Below are 17,870 nucleotides of genomic sequence, written 5' to 3'. Positions count from 1 at the left end.
GACTGCATTTTAGACCCAGGTCTGAGGGTCGTAGTTATGTTGATTTGGAGCCTTTCCAAAGAAGCTCTGGCCAGAGTTTGGATGGGATTAATACTCCCTTGTCCCCACAGTGTCATTCTGTAGTTTAGGGTTCCAGGGACACTTCAAGACCACAACCTTCTCTAAGACAAAGGGCACCTTGGAAAAATCCCAAATTGGTCAGCATTGTTAGCTGCTGGGGATGGCACAGGGAAGCGATGGTTGACCTCAGCTCTTGGAAGAAGAGTGTGAAATCAGCTACCTGCTACCGTGGCTTGGTGTGTCACATAAATGAGCGGTTCCCAATGACTGTAGATGGTGCCAAGGCGCAAAGTCATGGACTGTTTATTATGTGTCCTCACTGGCCACAGGATGAAGACACAATCTCCAAAGGTATCTTCAAACTGGTAGGAACTTTTGCTGTCAAGTCACATTGTGAAAATGAATGCATAAATGAAAACAAGACTGATGCTTTTCTTTCTTCTCTTCCATCTTTTCTCATCTACCAATCTGAGAATTGCTCAGTCCGTGGAGACAGGAAATCAGATTAGCACTCTTAAGTGGGCTACCCTCCCATCTGGGAAATAGATTAGACAGAGGCACTAGGTGCCAAGCCTATGGGGTCATGGGGATACTTTTATAGGTTTTCCATTTTTGTCATACTGGTACACCAGCATCTTGATACAGTGGGAGTTGGCCGGCGAGATCCAGGGGCTACTTGTTATGGAAAAGTTATGGTTGGTGTAAAACTGTACAGGTTGCTTCTGGCACTTGAAGAAGGCCTTGAGTGTGGCAGCCGCCATTGTGCGGAATCTCTTGCTGATGAAGCAGTAGAGGAAGAAGTTGATGGCTGTGTTCAGAAGGGCCAGCATGTTGGAAATGTCGGACATGATGTGCACCAGCCAGCGGTTTTGGATGGGCGCCCCATAGAGGTGGTAGAGAATCATGATGATGCGGGGGGCCCAGAGTGTGGCAAAGATGGAGGTAATGGTGAACAAGATGGCAGTGGTTTTCCCTGTAGAGTAGCCACGCAGGCGAAAATTGCTTTTCCTCCTAAGCTTGTACACAATGATTGAGTTCAAGATGAAGAAGATAGAGCAGGGCACCAAGTACACAGTGAAGCAGTGAATCCAGATAAGGACGTGATGCATGGAGGTGCTGATGTAGTCTTCAGTCCAGATGTTGGGCCACCAGTAGTAGGGGATGCTGGTCAGGAAGCAGGTGATGTAAACACTTACGATGACTTTCCTGGTGCGGGCTGGGTAGGAGACCGTGTGGTACTTGAGTGGGTGGCAGACGGCTATATAACGGTCAATGGTTAATGGAACAGTAATCCAAATGGAGGTGTGGATGGATGAGAATTCCAGCACTTCTATGATCTTATTGGCCACCTGAGGCAACTGCATGTTCAAGATGAAATCTTCCAACAGGAAGTCCACAAACACAATGAAAAAGAGGACCAAGATATCAGCAGCAGCAAGTGCCAAGAGATAGTTGTAGGAGGACTTCTGCCTTCTAGCTACCAGCTGAGAGAGGATGATCACTGTCAGGATATTTGCTGTGGAGAGAAGAGAATCTGGTTTATCTCTGGAATGAGATGACTTTATTGGCTACTTTGGGGCCATAGGCATACATTTATGGGTACTCTCATGGCAGCCAAAGGGACCGAACCAGTGCTTTTGAGGAACAATCTCTGCACTACAAATTGTATCTCATACAGCCATCTGGATACTATTTTGACAAAATTCTGTGCTCATATTGTAGTTTATTTATTCCTCACACAATCATTGGAGGTGATGCTGCCATTGTCCTCACTTCAGAAATGAAACTGGGGCACAGAGGGCTTAAGGAACTCAGAGTCACACACTTAGTAAGTGCTGGTGACAGGAACCAAACCTAGATCCCCTAATTCCAAATCCCATGCTCGCTCTTTTGTCCAAGTGCATGCAGGAAAATACGGGGTGGGACGGCTTTCCCTCCTTCATGTGTTCAGGAAGGAGACTGACCTCTTAAGAACCTTTTTGCAACCTGGATTTTAGGACCTTTCCATTTTACATAGATTTAGTATTGAAGGCGTGGAGAAGATCATGGCCTTCAGATTAGTTTAAAGATAAATTCTATTTATTTTTAGAGTAGGTGCAGATGGTCCCTGATTTATGATGGTTCGACTTAACGATTTTCTGATTTTACTATGGTACAAAAGCTGTAGGCATTCAGTAGAAACTGTACTTGGGATTTTGAATTTGGATCTTTTCCCAGGCTGGCGATATGCGTTACGATACTCTCTTGTTATGCTGGGCAACAGCAGCAAGCCAGAGCTCCCAGTCAGTCACGTGATCACGAGCACTGAAAACTGACACAACTTACAGCCGTCTGTACCTGTACGACCATCCTGTTTTTCACTTTCAGTACAGCATTCAATAAATTACATGAGACACTCAACACTTTATTATAAAATAGGTTTTGTGTTAGATGATTTTTCCCAACTGTAGGCTAATATAAGTGTTCTGAGCATGTTTAAGGTAGGCTAGGCTAAACTATGATGTTCGGTAGGTTAGGTGTATTAAGTGCATTTTCAACTTATGATGGGTTTATCAGGATGTAACCCCATCATAAATCGAGGAAGAGTTGTAGTCCACAATATGGTACATTATTAAAAATAATAGCAGAGAGAAGTAAATTTCCCTTCTTGTTGTTCAACCCCCCAAGTACCCCTCCCACAGGGCCATCACAGTAATAAATAGTTTGTCTTTGTACATGTCTATATAATGCATGTATATAGTTTTTTAATAAACAGTAGCAATTATTTTTTTGGGGTCCAGTTTGTTTTGACAATGTATGCATATAATTTCTTTCTTTCTTTTTTTTAAGTTTTTATTTATTTAAGTAATCTGTATACCCAGTGTGTACTCATGACTCTGTTCAAGAGTCACACGCTCTTCAGACTGAGCCAGCCAAGCGCCCCTGAAAATGCATGTATATAATTTCTGATCAATTTTAAAAACAAATGTTTCTCTGAATTAGACACATCTGGAAAGTCTTTAGGGACTCATTCTTTTTTTTTTTTTTAAGATTTTATTTATTTATTTGACAGAGAGAGACACAGCGAGAGAGGGAACACAAGCAGGGGGAGTGGGAGAGGGAGAAGCAGACTCCCCACGGAGCAGGGAGCCCGATGTGGGGCTCGATCCCAGGACCCTGGGATCATGACCTGAGCTGAAGGCAGACGCTTAACGACTGAGCCACCCAGGTGCCCCATTAGGGACTCATTCTAAAATGATATTCTGATGGGTAATATCTAGAAGTCATTCTGCACATTTAATTTCATTCATTTTCAGTCAACACTGTTAATCCTATTTTGCAAAATTCTCAGAGAATTTATGTCCCTTTTCTGAAGTCCAGTGACAGAGCTGGCATCTAGATCTCCCTTTCTCAATTTCACCTTTTAAAATATTATACAAAAAAAATATTATACAATAGTTCATTTATAAAATTGTCTTGTAACATACACATCCTGGGACACTCATCACTCAGATTAAACAAATTTTAACATTTTGCCATATTTGCTTCAGTTATTTTTTAATTTAATTTAATTTTTTGAGAGAGAGAGCATGAGCGGGGGTGAGGGGGTGGTGGGAGGGTGGAGGGAGAGGGAGAGAGAGAATCTTAAGCAGGCTCCAGGGCAGAGCCCGATGCAGGGCTTGATCTCATGACCCTGAGATCATGACAAAATCAAGAGTCAAATGCTTAACCAACTGAGCCACACAGGTGCCATCTTTTCACTCTCTTAGTAGTGTCCTATGTTGTAAAATTTTAAAAATTTGATGAGGAACATTTTAGCTATTTTTTTTTTTTAAAGAACTCACAATATAGATACAACTGAAGTCCTCTTTGAAATTGCCCCAAGCCCATTCTTTCCCCTCCCTCCTCCTTTCTTTCCCTAGAGGCAACCACTGTGCTGTAATCTTCAGGGCCCCATTTGCATCCCCTTACTTTATAGTGAACTGTCCATTCTACATCCTGCTTTTTCCACTCAGCATTATGTTTTTGAGACCTATTTTGTTGGTATATGTAGCTCTCATCCACTCAGTTTAATGACTATATAGCATTCCATTGTATAAACTTACTATAATTTATCTTCATATATACATACATAGAGATATATCTATACGTATATACACGTCTCTATATATTTCTATATACACGCTTATTATATAGACACATATACACACATATATATGTCTATATGTATATATACACATTGGGTAGATGTGTGTGTGTGTGTCTGTGTGTGTGTGTATAAAACAATGTACATTTAGATTGGTTCCAAGGTTTTGCTATTAAAAACTGCTGTAGTTGGGTGCCTGGGTGGCTCAGTTGGTTAAGTGACTGCCTTCGGCTCAGGTCATGATCCTGGAGTCCCGGGATCGAGTCCCACATCGGCCTCCCTGCTCGGCAGGGAGTCTGCTTCTCCCTCTGACCCTCTTCCTTCTCGTGCTCGCTCTTTCTCATTCTCTCTCTCTCAAATACAATCTTAAAAAAAAAAAAACTGCTGTAGTTAACAACTTGATAGGACTCTCCATGAGAAGTATTTATATGTGAGAATTTCTCTTGGGTAGTATGTATGTAGAAGTACATGTATTATGTTCTAGAGTATGTGCACCTTTATCTTTACCAGATTCAGCTGAATTGCTCTATGAAGTGATTTTACTAATTTACACTCCCAGCAGCAGAGTATGAGATCCCAGTTGCTCCGTATCCTCTCAGTATTTGCTACTGTCAGTTTTTTTGTTTTTGTTTTATGTCTGTGCTTTTCTTGCTCTTGTTCAAGGCACTTTGAAATAACATTTTGAAATGGTGGAAATTTAAGGTACTGATTATATAAATTAGCCAGGATGCAAACCTGGGACCAACACCCATGCTCTAAACCACTCTACAATATTGGTAATTCAAGTAGGGGTGGGGGTACCATGCAGGTATATTACACTGTATGCAAAAGAGAAAAATAATGAGTGAATTCTACTTTAAGTCACTCTTAAGAAAAGAGGTCCCATTAAGGCAAAGTTCTTTGTATTTGTAAACCTGAAATTTCAAAAGTTTATTCATGCATTCAGCATTGTTTTTATGCATTGACTGTGAGCTATGCCCTGGGAGGGGATGTTGAACAAAATAGACATGGATGGTCTTGCCTTCATGGAGCTTATTTTAGGCAAGAAAAATGTCAGCTGAAGAGCCACAGCAGAAAATGTATAATTGAAAGCTGTAAGTGTTATTAGTGGTCAATAAAAGCTTTGTTGAGGAAATGATGTTCAAGGTGAAATTTGGAGAACCAGTAGAAAGTAAGTAGGTAAAAAGGGTGGGAGTAAAAAGTATGTTTCAGGCAAGGGAAACAGCATATGCAAAGGCCCTGAAGTGAGAAAAGCATGAAGAGTTGGGTTTATAAGGAATGCTTATATTGATTTTCTACTTGCTCTCCCTATACTTTTGCATTTATAGCTCTCTTTTACTAAAGTCTTGCTGTGTTCTGTTGAAAAGTATTCCAAAATGTTTTATTCATTTAGAAATCTTTTCAAAAAGTATTTAGCATTTACCTTCTGTGTGCCCATGTAGAAACAAATTGGTATTACACACATTTAGAATCTCCACTCAAAGTATAGAAAAACACACAAGTAGCTAAGTATTAAAGAGATAAACGAGAACACACATAGTGATACAAGAGGGGCTGGTGAACAGATATAGAATGAAGGGTAAAGGATTTGGAAGAGAGTGTGGGTCAAAAGTGTGGCTACTTTGATCTAATCATATACAGAGCTTCATAAATAGAAGCTGTGAAATCAGGTGTGATGCTTACCCATCAAAGCCAAAAGCATCAGGACTCAGGATTAAGTGTGTGGAGTCTGGTGCTGGGCTGCTGGGGTTTCACCCTAGTTCTACTACTTCCTGCCTTTTTGGCTTTGGGCAGATTTATTCGATCTCTCTGCCCTTCAGTTTTCTTCTTTATAAAATGGGTTAATAAGAATATCTGCCTCAGAGGGTTGTTTTGAGAATCAAGTGGGATAATTTTTATAAAGTGGTTAGAACAATGCCTGGCATGTGGTAAGTTCTCAATGAATGTTAGCTATTGACTGAGGGTCCACTCATTCAGCAAATGTTAACAGAGCATTTACTATGTGCCAGGCACTGTATGATGTGCTGGAGATGCAAGGATTAACAAAATGTATAAGTTCCCTTTTATCATGGGGCTTATTGTGTGGTGGGAGAGACAGACAATAAGCAAATATAAAAATGTACAAGAGAATTTCAGACAGTGATAGTATCCAGAATAAAACCCAGGGATGAGACAAATTGATGGGAGATTATTTTTTAGATTGGAAAGTGACATTTGAGTTCAGTTAAGGATGAGGAGAAGGGATCTGCCATGAAAAGATCTGTGGGAAAAGAATTCTAGGCTGTGGGGGCCCTGAGGTGGGAGTAAGCATGGTATTCATGGAACAGGAAAAAGGCTTCTTATCAGTCCTATTATCATCCCCATTTTATAGATGAGGAAACTGAGGATTAGATTTTTAGGTAATTTGCCCAAAGCCACATACTGAGTAAGTTGGGGAGCCAGAGGTGACTGTAGTTCTGACGTTATGGTATTTCAAGTTCTGTGTTGTTTATTTTTGGTCATAGGAAAGACTTCTTAGCTGGAGGAAAGTGATTCCTGTTTCCTTGGTTGCCTCTGACTTAGAAAAGTACTGTCATTTCTCCCTCATGTCCCTGCTGTACCCGCCAGCCTGTAAGGAGGCAGGAATGGATAAATGCTGGATATATTCTTCAGGGAATGACTCTTCACCACTGTCTCTTACTTCCCAGTTGAATGCTATTTGAAGTGTGGTGCTAAAAATTCTCTATATCCAAACTCTTAAAAAAAAAATATTTCAGCCCCATCTAATTAATGCTTTAAGTCAGGCAAGTCATCATCTCCAAATGAAATTGCTGGTATTCATATTTGACGTTTTCTTAAGTTTCTAGTAATTGCCTCGCTTGAGAAACTAACCTGCAGACACTAAACTAACTCACTGCTTTTGTACAGTTAGATTTGCCCCCAAGGCAACATCAGGCACACTTAGGAGGTCCTTGGGATGAGAGAACATGTGTGTGGAGCCACACAGACCTAGAGGGGAATGGAACGATGCCTGTATATTGATTTTCTGAAAAAGAAATGAGAAGGTAGAGTTAGGTTTGACATTTGCTATAATTACCTACATCAAAAATCCCTTCATTTCCACCCAGGTGCGTTTTCCCCCAAAGAAAAGGAGTGGTGTTGACAGGGTCTGTGTGTATTTATAATGGGTGAAAAAAACAAAGAAACCCAAGTCTTCATCGTCTGAAATTCTTTTTCTCAGCTTTTCTCTCAAACTAACTGGCCCAAGTCTCTGTTGTTGTGGAAACTCAAGCAAGCCCCAGTGAACTTCACAATCAAAAATGTCAATGCTTCTAAAAAGCAAATCCTTTCTGTCAGTGGTGTCAGTGGACAGGTTTAAGCTCCTGGGTAATAGAAAGCCCATGTTTTGTGATTGCAAAGCTTCTTGGTTATATTCTTGGGGGAATTCATTTCCTGTAATTTGCAGCTTACTATGCTCAAACTTGAGAGGATTTGGGGAGTGGCTGAAAGAACAACACAGGTTTGGCTGTCAGACCCTACCACCGAACCATCTACTGTACAGAGGGAAAGGCTCAAGGTTTTCCAGAGTTATTCTCTATGTCTGTGAGGACTATAAGGTCCCTGCAAGTTCCTTGGAAGAAGTAGCTGGAACAGAGCACTGACTGAGAGTTCTGAGTTTATCTCTCTTAGTTCTGCTATATTTCCTTTTTTTTTTTTTTTGTCTTTGAAAATTAGTTTTTTGGGGGGCGCCTGGGTGGCTCAGTTGGTTAAGTGTCTGCCTTCAGCTCAGGTCATGATCCTGGGGTCCTGAGATCCAGCTCCACATTGGGCTCCCTATTCAGTGGGGAGCCTGCGTCTCCCTCTCCCTCTGCCCCCCCATGCTCTCTCTCTTGCTATCTCTGTCTCTCTCGCAAATAAATACATAACATCTTAAAAAAAAGAAAATTATTTTTTCAATTACAAAAGTAAAACACTTATAAAAAATTAAACATATCAGCATGTAATTATATTATTATTAGCTCACTTTTATTGAGCATTTACTTCTAAGTATCTTATACACAATACCTCATTTAATCTTCACAGCCACCTATGATGTTGGAACTATGATTTGAGAGCATTGAGGCTCAGAGAGGTTAAGTAACTTGTTTGAGGTCACACAGCAAACAAGTGGTGAGCCAGGACAGTAAACCAGGCTTTTTGCCTCCTGGGTTTATATATTTAACTACTACATTACACATCAGAAAGTAAAAGTCTGCCCAAATCCCATTTTCCAAAGATACTATAGTATCTAGTCTCATAGATGGCCCTTAATGAACCATACCGCTGAGTATTCATGCCTTTGGGTAGTCTCCTCCCCTTGAATTGGAGCTGGTCCTGTGATTTACTTCTGACTAATAGACTATGGCAGGAGTGATCCTATATGACCAGGTCATAAGTGGGCCTTCTGAATATGTGCTTTTGGGATGTTCCATCTTGGAACCCAGCTATGAGAAGCCTAAGTCACATGGAAATGAGTAAGACTAGGTAGGGAGAGATAGGTAGGGGGCTATGTGATCAGGCTCACAGAAATCCCAAAAATGTGGAGGTGTGGGGAAACCATAGATAAGGGGACAAATGGGACCACCCTGTCCTATGTGTGTGGGGTGGAGGACCACCCTGCCCTCGCTGTGTGGGGTGGGTCGTGTGGGGTGGGTGTCTTTAAGATAATCACCTGTGACCAACAAAGAATAACCAGACCCTAAAAATGAAGTAAGCTGTTGAAGGTGTTATCACTAGTCCTTGCTCAGTGGTAATATCTGTAGAAATGTTAAAAGGATTTAAATTTCCCAGTTAGCTTTCTATAAAAGACAAACCCTAAAGGCCCTTGTTGGCAAACCTGTTGGGACCCCTCTCGCTCTTGAGAGCTTTTTCTGTATCTTCACTTAATAAATGTCTATCGCTTTACTCATTCTCTCTTTTCCGCGAGATTCAGTCTTCAACTCCATGAGACAAGAACCTAGCTCTCCCCGATCAGAAAGGCCATGTGCAGGACCCTGGTTGAAAGCCCTAGGTGATCTCATAGCCGAATCCAACATCAATCACTCATGTGAGTGAGCCATCTTTGATGTCTAGCTCAGTGGAACCCCCAAAGTGACTGCAGTTAGTATAAATTATAAATATAATTAGTAATAATGGTTACTGCCACACAGTGAGATCATACAATAAAACTGTTGTGCAAATTGACTTAGAAATAAATCATGAATTTTTTCTCCTATCTCAGTAATACTCATGAAATATTAACCAATGGCTGGCCATTATTTATTTTATCTTATTTTTTAGCCACTACAGAACTTCCTTAGGCATCTTTTTATGTTCCTGTGGAATAAATTCTCAAAGGTAGAAATGCTGGTTTAAACGATAATACATTTTTTCTCTCTTCCTCCCTCTCTCCCTCTTTTTCCTAAAGGCAGCTAAGAAAGTTTGCAAAAAGGAAAAGAACTCAAGTTGAAGCTACAGAAGGATTTAGGTTAGATACCAAGAAGAACTTTTTGCTTGTAATGGCAGTTATGTGAACAGGAGCAGGCCTTGACACCACAGTTGCTCTGTTCATGAAGGTCTTCGGAAAAGGACAGAGAATTTCTTTTTTTTTTTAATTTTTTATTGTTATGTTAATCACCATACATTACATCATTAGTTTTTGATGTAGTGTTCCATGATTTATTATTTGTGCATAACACCCAGTGCTCCATGCAGAATGTGCCCTCTTTAATACCCATCACCAGGCTAACCCATCCCCCGACCCCCTCCCCTCTAGAACCCTCAGTTTGTTTTTCAGAGTCCATCATCTCTCATGGTTTGTCTCCCCCCCCCCCGACTTACTCCCCTTCATTCAGGACAGAGAATTTCTTATCTGGGCTGATTAAATTCCTGAGGTTCCCTTCTGCAAACACTCTTTCTCTGCATCCTAAACTATGTTCTTGTGAATTTCACCCCTTTCAGCCACCATCCCGGGTAACTTAAATGCATCTCTCCTTCTTACGGTTGCCTGTCTTTTGAGCTAGAAGACTCAGCCCTCATGCTCTGTAGAAGTACAAGGACCCCTAACATGGTAAGCAATTCCAGTGGTGTTATTTTAGCGGTTCCTTGGAGGTGCCCAAAGGACAGATTTCTAGGAGAAGCAAGGTTTAAGCCTTCCAGGCAAGAAGTTAGCACTGCCCTTGTTTAGACCAGCACGGGAGTGAGTGCAGACTGAATTGTGTGATGGGCATTGCCTCTTGGAAGTTATTATCTTCCTCACTGTTACCTGTCCCGTTTTGGATCTTGGGGTGGGGGGGGGAGGGGGCAGAGGAAGAGGAAGTAAAGCATGATGCTGACAAGAATTGATGTTCAGTCTTTTTGGCCTTTGTGGATGATACTAGACGGTCTTCCAGGAGGTTCTGCCCTGAGGGCTCCTAGGAGGGGAGCAGGGAAGGATTTCCCTGAGGGCAGCTTTCCCACCTTGTGTTTCCAACCTCAGGTACGACTAGCAGGCCAGTGGCCATCCTTGTTTCCTCATTGTTCCACTTGCCCCAGGGCAGAAGCTTGGGCATGGAATGTCTTTCCTGCATTTGGTTATCAGGGGCACAAAACTGACTGTGGACTACTGAGGTGGAGGCTGGGTATTGTCTCCCCACACCATGGGATAGGCAGTCCCTCCAGATTCCCGGGAGGGCTCTGAAAATCGCTCCCCCCTTTTTGTCCTTTGCAGGCTGAACCTCACCCAAAATATCCAGATACATAAGAACCTATCCTAGTTGGAAGAGGTTGGGAAGTGTAGTGGTTAATCTCTATGAGCCTCAATTCCTACATCTGAAATGGGCATCATGATAAATATACCCTCATGTGTTGTTATAAAGATATATAGAAATAAAGTGTGTGAAATGCTTAGCATAGTTTTTGACACATAGTGAGCACTCAGTTAATGTTACCTCTTGTCACTTATTACACCTGGCCAGTGCAATTCAGCAGACAGTTACTGATCTAGAGGCCAAGACCCTGTGTTGGAGGTAGAGATGAGTCAGAGAGAGTCTGAGCTCTCCAGGAACCCAGAAAAGATTCTAGTTTCCCTCCATGGATCTTTCCAGGCACTAACAACCCTGTCACCCTATCTGAGATACTTCATTGCCTTTAACCTAATCCCTCCAGCTGCAGCTCTATTCCATCCGCTACCCCCCTCCCCCACTTTGTTTCTCCGCTTGGTGGAGAAGAACGTTGGCCTTTACCTAACTAAGGCCCTTAAGAGCCATTATTACAGGATGACTCCGTTGTCTCTTGCTTTCTCTGAAATAGCCTTTGTTCTTCTAAAATTTTAGTTTTTATTTTGATAGCTCTTTAATTTTTCTTGTAGTTTTACTGTCACGTTCTTTTGTTATTTTTCTTGTGGAGACCCCTCTTTGTCACTACCTTTAGCACTGGAGTGGATTCTTTTCAAAGCTGGGGGCAGTATTTCCTCTCTTTCTGGGTCTCATGCAAAGGGTGATTGCACAGCCTGAGTTAGGAATGGTAAAACACGGTTCAGCTTCAATTGATTGGTAGTGGCTGTCGTGTGCCCTATTGAAAAGGATTCTAAAGCCATGCCTGGGCTTAGCAGTGCTGGCATGGATTAGTGATATCTGCCATGGTGGAACAAATGCTATGGATTTGCCTCGAGGGTCTTGGGCCCTGGATATGTGGTGCAGCCTTTTTTTTTTTTTTTTTTTAAGATTTATCTATTTTTGAGAGTGAGAGAAAGAGTGACGTGAGTAGGGGGAGGGGCAGAAGGAGAGAGAGAATCTCAAGCAGATTCTGTACTGAGCAGTTTAAGCACGGAGCCCGACGTGGGGCTCGATCTTGATGACCCTGAGATCATGACCTGAGCCCAAATCAAGAGCCAGCTGTGTTAACCAGCTGAGCCACCCAGGTACCCCATATGTGGTGCAGTCTTACTGGTTTTCCCAGAACCTAACAAAGCAGTGGTTTCCATTGTAGACCAGAATGAGTTGAGACCTAGTAAGGCTGCCCACTGCAGATGAATAGTCAGCAAGAGCTAAGATGGTTGCCAGGGCAGTCTGACTCAAGGCAGTTCGGAAAAGTGAATTCAGGTATCTGGCTGGTCATCACATTCATCTGGGCCAATTGGTTGTCCTACTCTTGACTGAAAAATTGCTTTTGCCTTTTTGACCAGGAGCAGTGTCTTTGGGTAACCATGACAACTGCTAAATCTCAAGTTGGCCAATAGACTCAAAAAAGTTTCCAAACCATACTTCTTAGTGCCAAAGTTCATTTTCTTATGACTGCCATGCATTGAGCACCTACTGTAAGCCTGGTGGCTCTGTAGAGAGGAGGTGATTTTTTGTGATTCACTGATGAATAGTTTTACTTTAAAAAAATTATGTGTTTAGTTTAAACGGTATTAGAGGAATGTTTAGGGTAGTGATAAACACCTGCTTATAAAATAAGTTCAGTTTATTAAAAAATGACTTGATTTAAAGAAAACTATAAAGGGATAACAGTGTAAGGAGAAGGTCGGCTGTGGTCTCCATTTTACAAACAAGGAAACTGATAAAGAGATGGTTAGTCATCTGCTCAAGATGGCTGGTAAGTTCAAAAAGTATTTTGAAAGCACTCAGTGGTACCATCCTGGGTCAAGTTTCATACCAAGTGATGGATGTAGCTGTGTTTTCTGAGCTCTAGTGTTTGTCACAGAGACAGATGGGGGCAGGGCTTGAGCTGTCTCTCTAACAAACATATGGCACAAGAGTTACCGGAAAGGACAGGCACCTTAAAATCACAGGCGTGTATTTTGGAGTATGGAGGAGCTGGGTTAGCACCCACATCTGCTCCTTTCTAGCTGGCACTCTTGGGCAAGTAACACCAGGAGCTTCAGCTCCCTCCTCAGTAAAGTAGAGGTAAGAGTGATGTCTGGTTTGGAGGGTTGTTGGGGGATCAGAAGAGGTCACATGCATAAAGCTCTTAGCACAGAGCCTGGCACAGGCAGAGCACAAAGAGAGTGGCCCTGGTTAGTATGTGTGAGTGTGATGACCAGTCCTGCGAAGGTGATGAACTGAACTAGGCAAAGGCCTGATGACGTGGAAGAAGAAGCACAGGCAAGTCTAGGCAGGGGATTCTCCCGGTCTATTTCTGGAGGACGGGAGAACTGGCTCTAGAAAAGACCTCTGACTCACTTATACTCTGTCAATGAAAGCGTCCCTAACACTGCTGTCTGATATACATGTGAAAGTTGTTAATGTAGACTACAGCCTAAAAGTTCTCATTACAAGGGGAAAAAAAAAAATCCTTTTTTTTTTTTTTTTTTTGCTTTCTCATTCTGTTTGAGGTGATGGATGCTAAGTAAGCTTATTGTGGCTATGATTTCATAATATATGTAAGTGAAACCCTTAATGCTCCACTCCTTAAATTTACACAGCCATGTAGGTCAATTATATCTTAATAAGACTGGGGAAAATGGTGACCTAGGCATCCCAGTTTTGTTAGGAGATACCTCAGGCTTCCCTCAGGTTCTGACATAGACCCCTCCCTGTGTGCCCAAGGAAAAGCCACTTCCTTTCTCAGGGCCTCAGTTTCCAGATCTGCAAAATGAGCCCATTACCAGTAAAGCAATAATAACAAAATAGTATCATAGCTCACATCTAGTGAAGGTGAGTGGTGGTTTAAGAGCCACGCAAGACAAGGAAGGGCTCTCTAGGGAGAGGGAGCTGCATGTGCCAAGGCAAAGAGGCATGAGAGAGGAAGATCCACCACCATTTTCTCAGTGCCCCTGACAGACATGAGTGCCTACTCTGTGTCAGGTCCTGAACCCCTTCTTTCATATTCATGAAGCAGTTTTTCAGGTCTGTAATATCAAACATCACCTAATACTATAATATCTAAAATTAAAGATATCACGTAGGTTTTATTAGAGCTGAGCACATTTATTAGTAACAGTTACCTTAATCAAGCATCTACCAGGTGCGGCTCACTTGTTAGAAGTTTTACTTGCATTAAATTGAATCCTCACACTACATTAGGAGATAAGTACTATTAATATCCCCATTAAAAGGACAAGAATACTAAGGCTCAGTGGGCTAAGAAACTGGCCCAGTCAGACATCAAGTGTATGCTGGACTCAGGATTCAAAAACAATTTATTAGACTTTAGAGCCCATTTGATACACGTGCTTGTCCAGGTGCTTCTGTAATTAGCTCTAGTGAACTGACCATTATATAGAAATAGACCAGTTTGTTCTTTCTCTTTCTTTCCTTTTTTTTTTTTAACATAGTGTGTATCAGCTGGCACTCTCCATTGCCCCTTCCATTATTGAATGATGCTCCACACTGGCTAATTCTCCCTCGTATTTGTCCTGGGTGCTCAGTTTGGGCCCACACTGCCCATCCCCTGACTTCCTGCTGGTGACTGCCTTGCAATACAGGATGCTCATTTGTTTGTGCTGTTTTGTGGACCCAGGGTAATGGTCAATGGGTGCCAGGGGACCTACAGGAAGTCAGAGGCTTCCGGACTCTTCATCTGGAGTTCACTGGGGTGTCAGAGGCTAATTGTGGCTCTGCTCGGGTTGTTGCTGTTTGATTAAACATCTTGTGCTAAGCACCATCCATCTGCCTCCCAATAGCTGCCAGGGGTAGGTATTTTTAGCTTCGGGCAAATAGCTTATCAATTGTGCATACAAAACGCAGTCAACACAAAGCCTTCATTTTCTGTTGCCTGTCTTCTTCCATGCAGCAAGGACAAAGGAAGAATTAAAGTTAGTCCTCACTTATTCATTCAACAAACATTCACTGAGCCGCCCACCATGAACTAGGTGCTGTGCCAGACATGGGAGATGCAGCGATGTGGAAACACACAAGTGGATAAAGTCCACACGGAGCTTACAAATCTATGTCGACCAAGTAGAATTCTGTTCTGCTCTCTACTAGCTCTGTGGCCTTGGGTATGTCACGCATTTCTCTGGGCCTTTTTGCATTAAAATAGCATGTGCTGGGCATGTGCTATGTGCCATTCCCAGGGCTGAGGCTGCTGATGAGGGGAGGTAGGTTTCTCCTCCCTAGCAAGAGAGTCAGAAGGGCAAAGAGGTCGCATGACCGAGCAGCAAGTGTGAATGAGGCTGGTCTAGGCATTTTCTCTGGCCCATGGAGAGAGAGCGGCAACAAGGCACACCACTGGGGCCAGGGAAGGCTGCACAGAGGCATGAAGGAGGAGACCAGGAAGACGGGCACTTCAACATCCAGGAATGGCATGAGCTAAGGAGGCAGGACTGTGGGTGGCACAGTCAAGAGCTAGGAACATAATAGATATAACAGATAAATTAAATAATTCTTCAGCCAATGATCCATGCTGTCTTTCTAGCCTGAAGGCTTCCCTTCTCAGGGGCTACTTCCTAGGGACAGCTGGTTGCCCTGAAGCTAAGGCTGTGTATAAATGGCAGCAATTAGTTGGCGACTTTGTACCTCCAGCTGCTTTCCAGTATTAGGTCTGTGTCAAGGGTCTCCAACTTAAAAAAAGGAAAGGCACTCCATGAGAGACGATGGACTCTGAAAAACAAACTGAGGGTTCTAGAGGGGAGGGTGGTGGGAGGATGGGTTAGCCTGGTGATGGGTATTAAGGAGGGCACGTATTGCATGGAGCACTGGGTGTTATACACAAACAATGAATCATGGAACACTACATCAAAAACTAATGATGTAATGTATGGTGATTAACATAACAAAAAATTAAAAAAGTATTATAATATAAAAAAGTGATTAAAAGAAAAGGCAGTAACATGGTATCAGGAAAAACCCAAATATTCACTAGTATATAGATTCCAGAGCGTGTTGCTATGATTAATCTACCTACATGCAGTTCCATTGCTATAAACACCAGTGGAGCTGACCACAACTGTAATCCTGCCACTTTGACGATTTGAGAGGCATTTCAAGGGCTCCCAGAGTCATTCCAGAAAGACAAGGGCAAAGAGAACAGATTCTAGAGCCAGACCGCTAGAGTTCAAACTAGCTTCTGCCACTTTTTAGTTGTGCCATCCTGGGCAATTTACTTAACCTCTCTGCGCCTCAGTTTACTCATCTATGAGAAGAATGATGATATGACACCTATCACAGGCTTCTGTGAACATTGAATGAATAGGAAAAATGCCTATAATAGTGCCCAGTACCATGCATGCTCTATAAATTTTACCATCATTACCGTTAGGTTAGAAATCTTGAAGGGTAGGAAGTATTACTACTTTGCTTATTGTTGCTAATATATTTCTAACCTCATATACGGTTTCTGGCATGCAGTAGCTGCTCAGTAAATTTTCTGTTGCATGAATGACTACAGATATAGATTAACACAACATCATAGACATGCAGAAGTGCTGGTTAACAGTTTTGAATAGACTGGAAGATTACTAAGGGTTTACTGCAGAAAGTGAGTCAGGCGATGCAGATCAATGGCAACTGGAAATTAATTTATAGTGTTCAGTATGAGAGAGATCTTTTTAAGACTGTCATTCTCCCCTGAAGAGGTTTTGTGCCAGAATCTTCCACGTGAATCCAGTTTACTTCAGCATAAATTTAGTGATGCCCAACTATGTGCCAAGCCTGGAATAGGCTCTTGGGAGTATAAGACCCATTCCTTGGGCTCAAGGTCCTCTGAACTTACTGAATAAATCATTTCAAGGCCCCATGGGGAATCATTTTAAACTTGCTGCTCTCCCATCAATGGCTGTATCTGAGGGTTTGAAAACTCAAATGGCAACAGGGCCAGGCAGGTAATATCAATTTGTGAAGTGGGCATGCAGGGGCCTTTTAATGAACTGGACAGTTCATGTCCCCTTCAAGAGGGTAGCCACTATTTAGTTCTACCTGGTGGTTTCCCATGAGGGAATGACAGCCATCTGTGGCCAGGTCTTCCAGTGTTTCAAGAGAGGCTTGCAAACAACACACACACACACACACACACACACACACACACACACACACAGTGGCCTGTGGGTAGCTGGTTTGAGGCCTCTGCTCTAGCCAAAATCCAGGGTCTTTGCATGACCAACCAGATACCTCACACCATCAGCTCCCTCTGCAACCCATGAAAATGCACCTTGCTCTTTATGAGCGGTTGCCTGAATGCACAGTACTCTTTTTTTTTTTCCTTCATAGCATTGCATGGGCTATTTCTTCTGCCTGGAATGCCTTCCCTGCCTACAGCTCTTAGGCTGGTAGACTTTTTGTTTTAAAAACCTTCCCTGATCTCAGTATGCTGAGTCAAGCACCTCATTGGCTGGAGTATTTAACACATTTTTGTAATGATCTCCTTCAGAATCTTTATTACCCATTCACTTGAGAGCCCTTGGAAGGCAGGGACTGTATCTCTTTTCTCTGAACCTTGAAGATTTGCAGGGTAGTCAGAGAGTACGTACTCCATCAACGTTTGTGGAGTAAGAGTGACGGATGGATGGATGGATGGACGGGTGGATGGATTCCCCATGGCAGTCTCTGTGGAACATTTATCTGCTTGCTGTCACTTGTGTGATATTCCATTATATGCATGATAACTTGATCTTATCCCTTCCTTCTGCTTTCTTCTCTCCAAACCCAATCTCTCTAGGTAGTTTCTTGAGAACTTTTTCCTCTTACCTCCTATGATGGCTGGTGGATCTGAGTTCACATTCCGCATTTACTTGCCTGAGCATGATACTTAACTCAGTTTCCTCATC

At 42.4% G+C, this 17,870-nt stretch overlaps 1 protein-coding gene and 1 long non-coding RNA gene across 2 annotated transcripts in view; one reads left to right on the top strand and one right to left on the bottom strand.

Annotated features, from left to right (window-relative positions):
- LOC141373964 (uncharacterized) overlaps positions 1-17,870 on the top strand; it is a 221,158-nt gene that overhangs the window by 107,748 nt on the left and 95,540 nt on the right. The gene's annotated exons all lie outside the window — the stretch shown is intronic.
- Positions 642-17,870, bottom strand: part of GPR139 (G protein-coupled receptor 139) — a 39,362-nt gene continuing 22,133 nt past the window's right edge. Inside the window, exon 2 of the mRNA XM_025855497.1 lies at positions 642-1,576. Coding sequence (XP_025711282.1) covers positions 642-1,576 — 935 coding nt within the window. The remainder of the gene's footprint in view (positions 1,577-17,870) is intronic.

Source organism: Callorhinus ursinus, unplaced genomic scaffold (assembly GCF_003265705.2).
Source record: "Callorhinus ursinus isolate GAN/ISIS: 27379988/994484 unplaced genomic scaffold, GSC_fseal_2.0 scaffold13, whole genome shotgun sequence".
NCBI classification, from domain to species: Eukaryota; Metazoa; Chordata; class Mammalia; order Carnivora; family Otariidae; genus Callorhinus; species Callorhinus ursinus.
The sequence above is the reverse complement of the archived record's forward strand: the minus strand, read 5'-3'. Positions and strand labels throughout refer to the sequence as shown.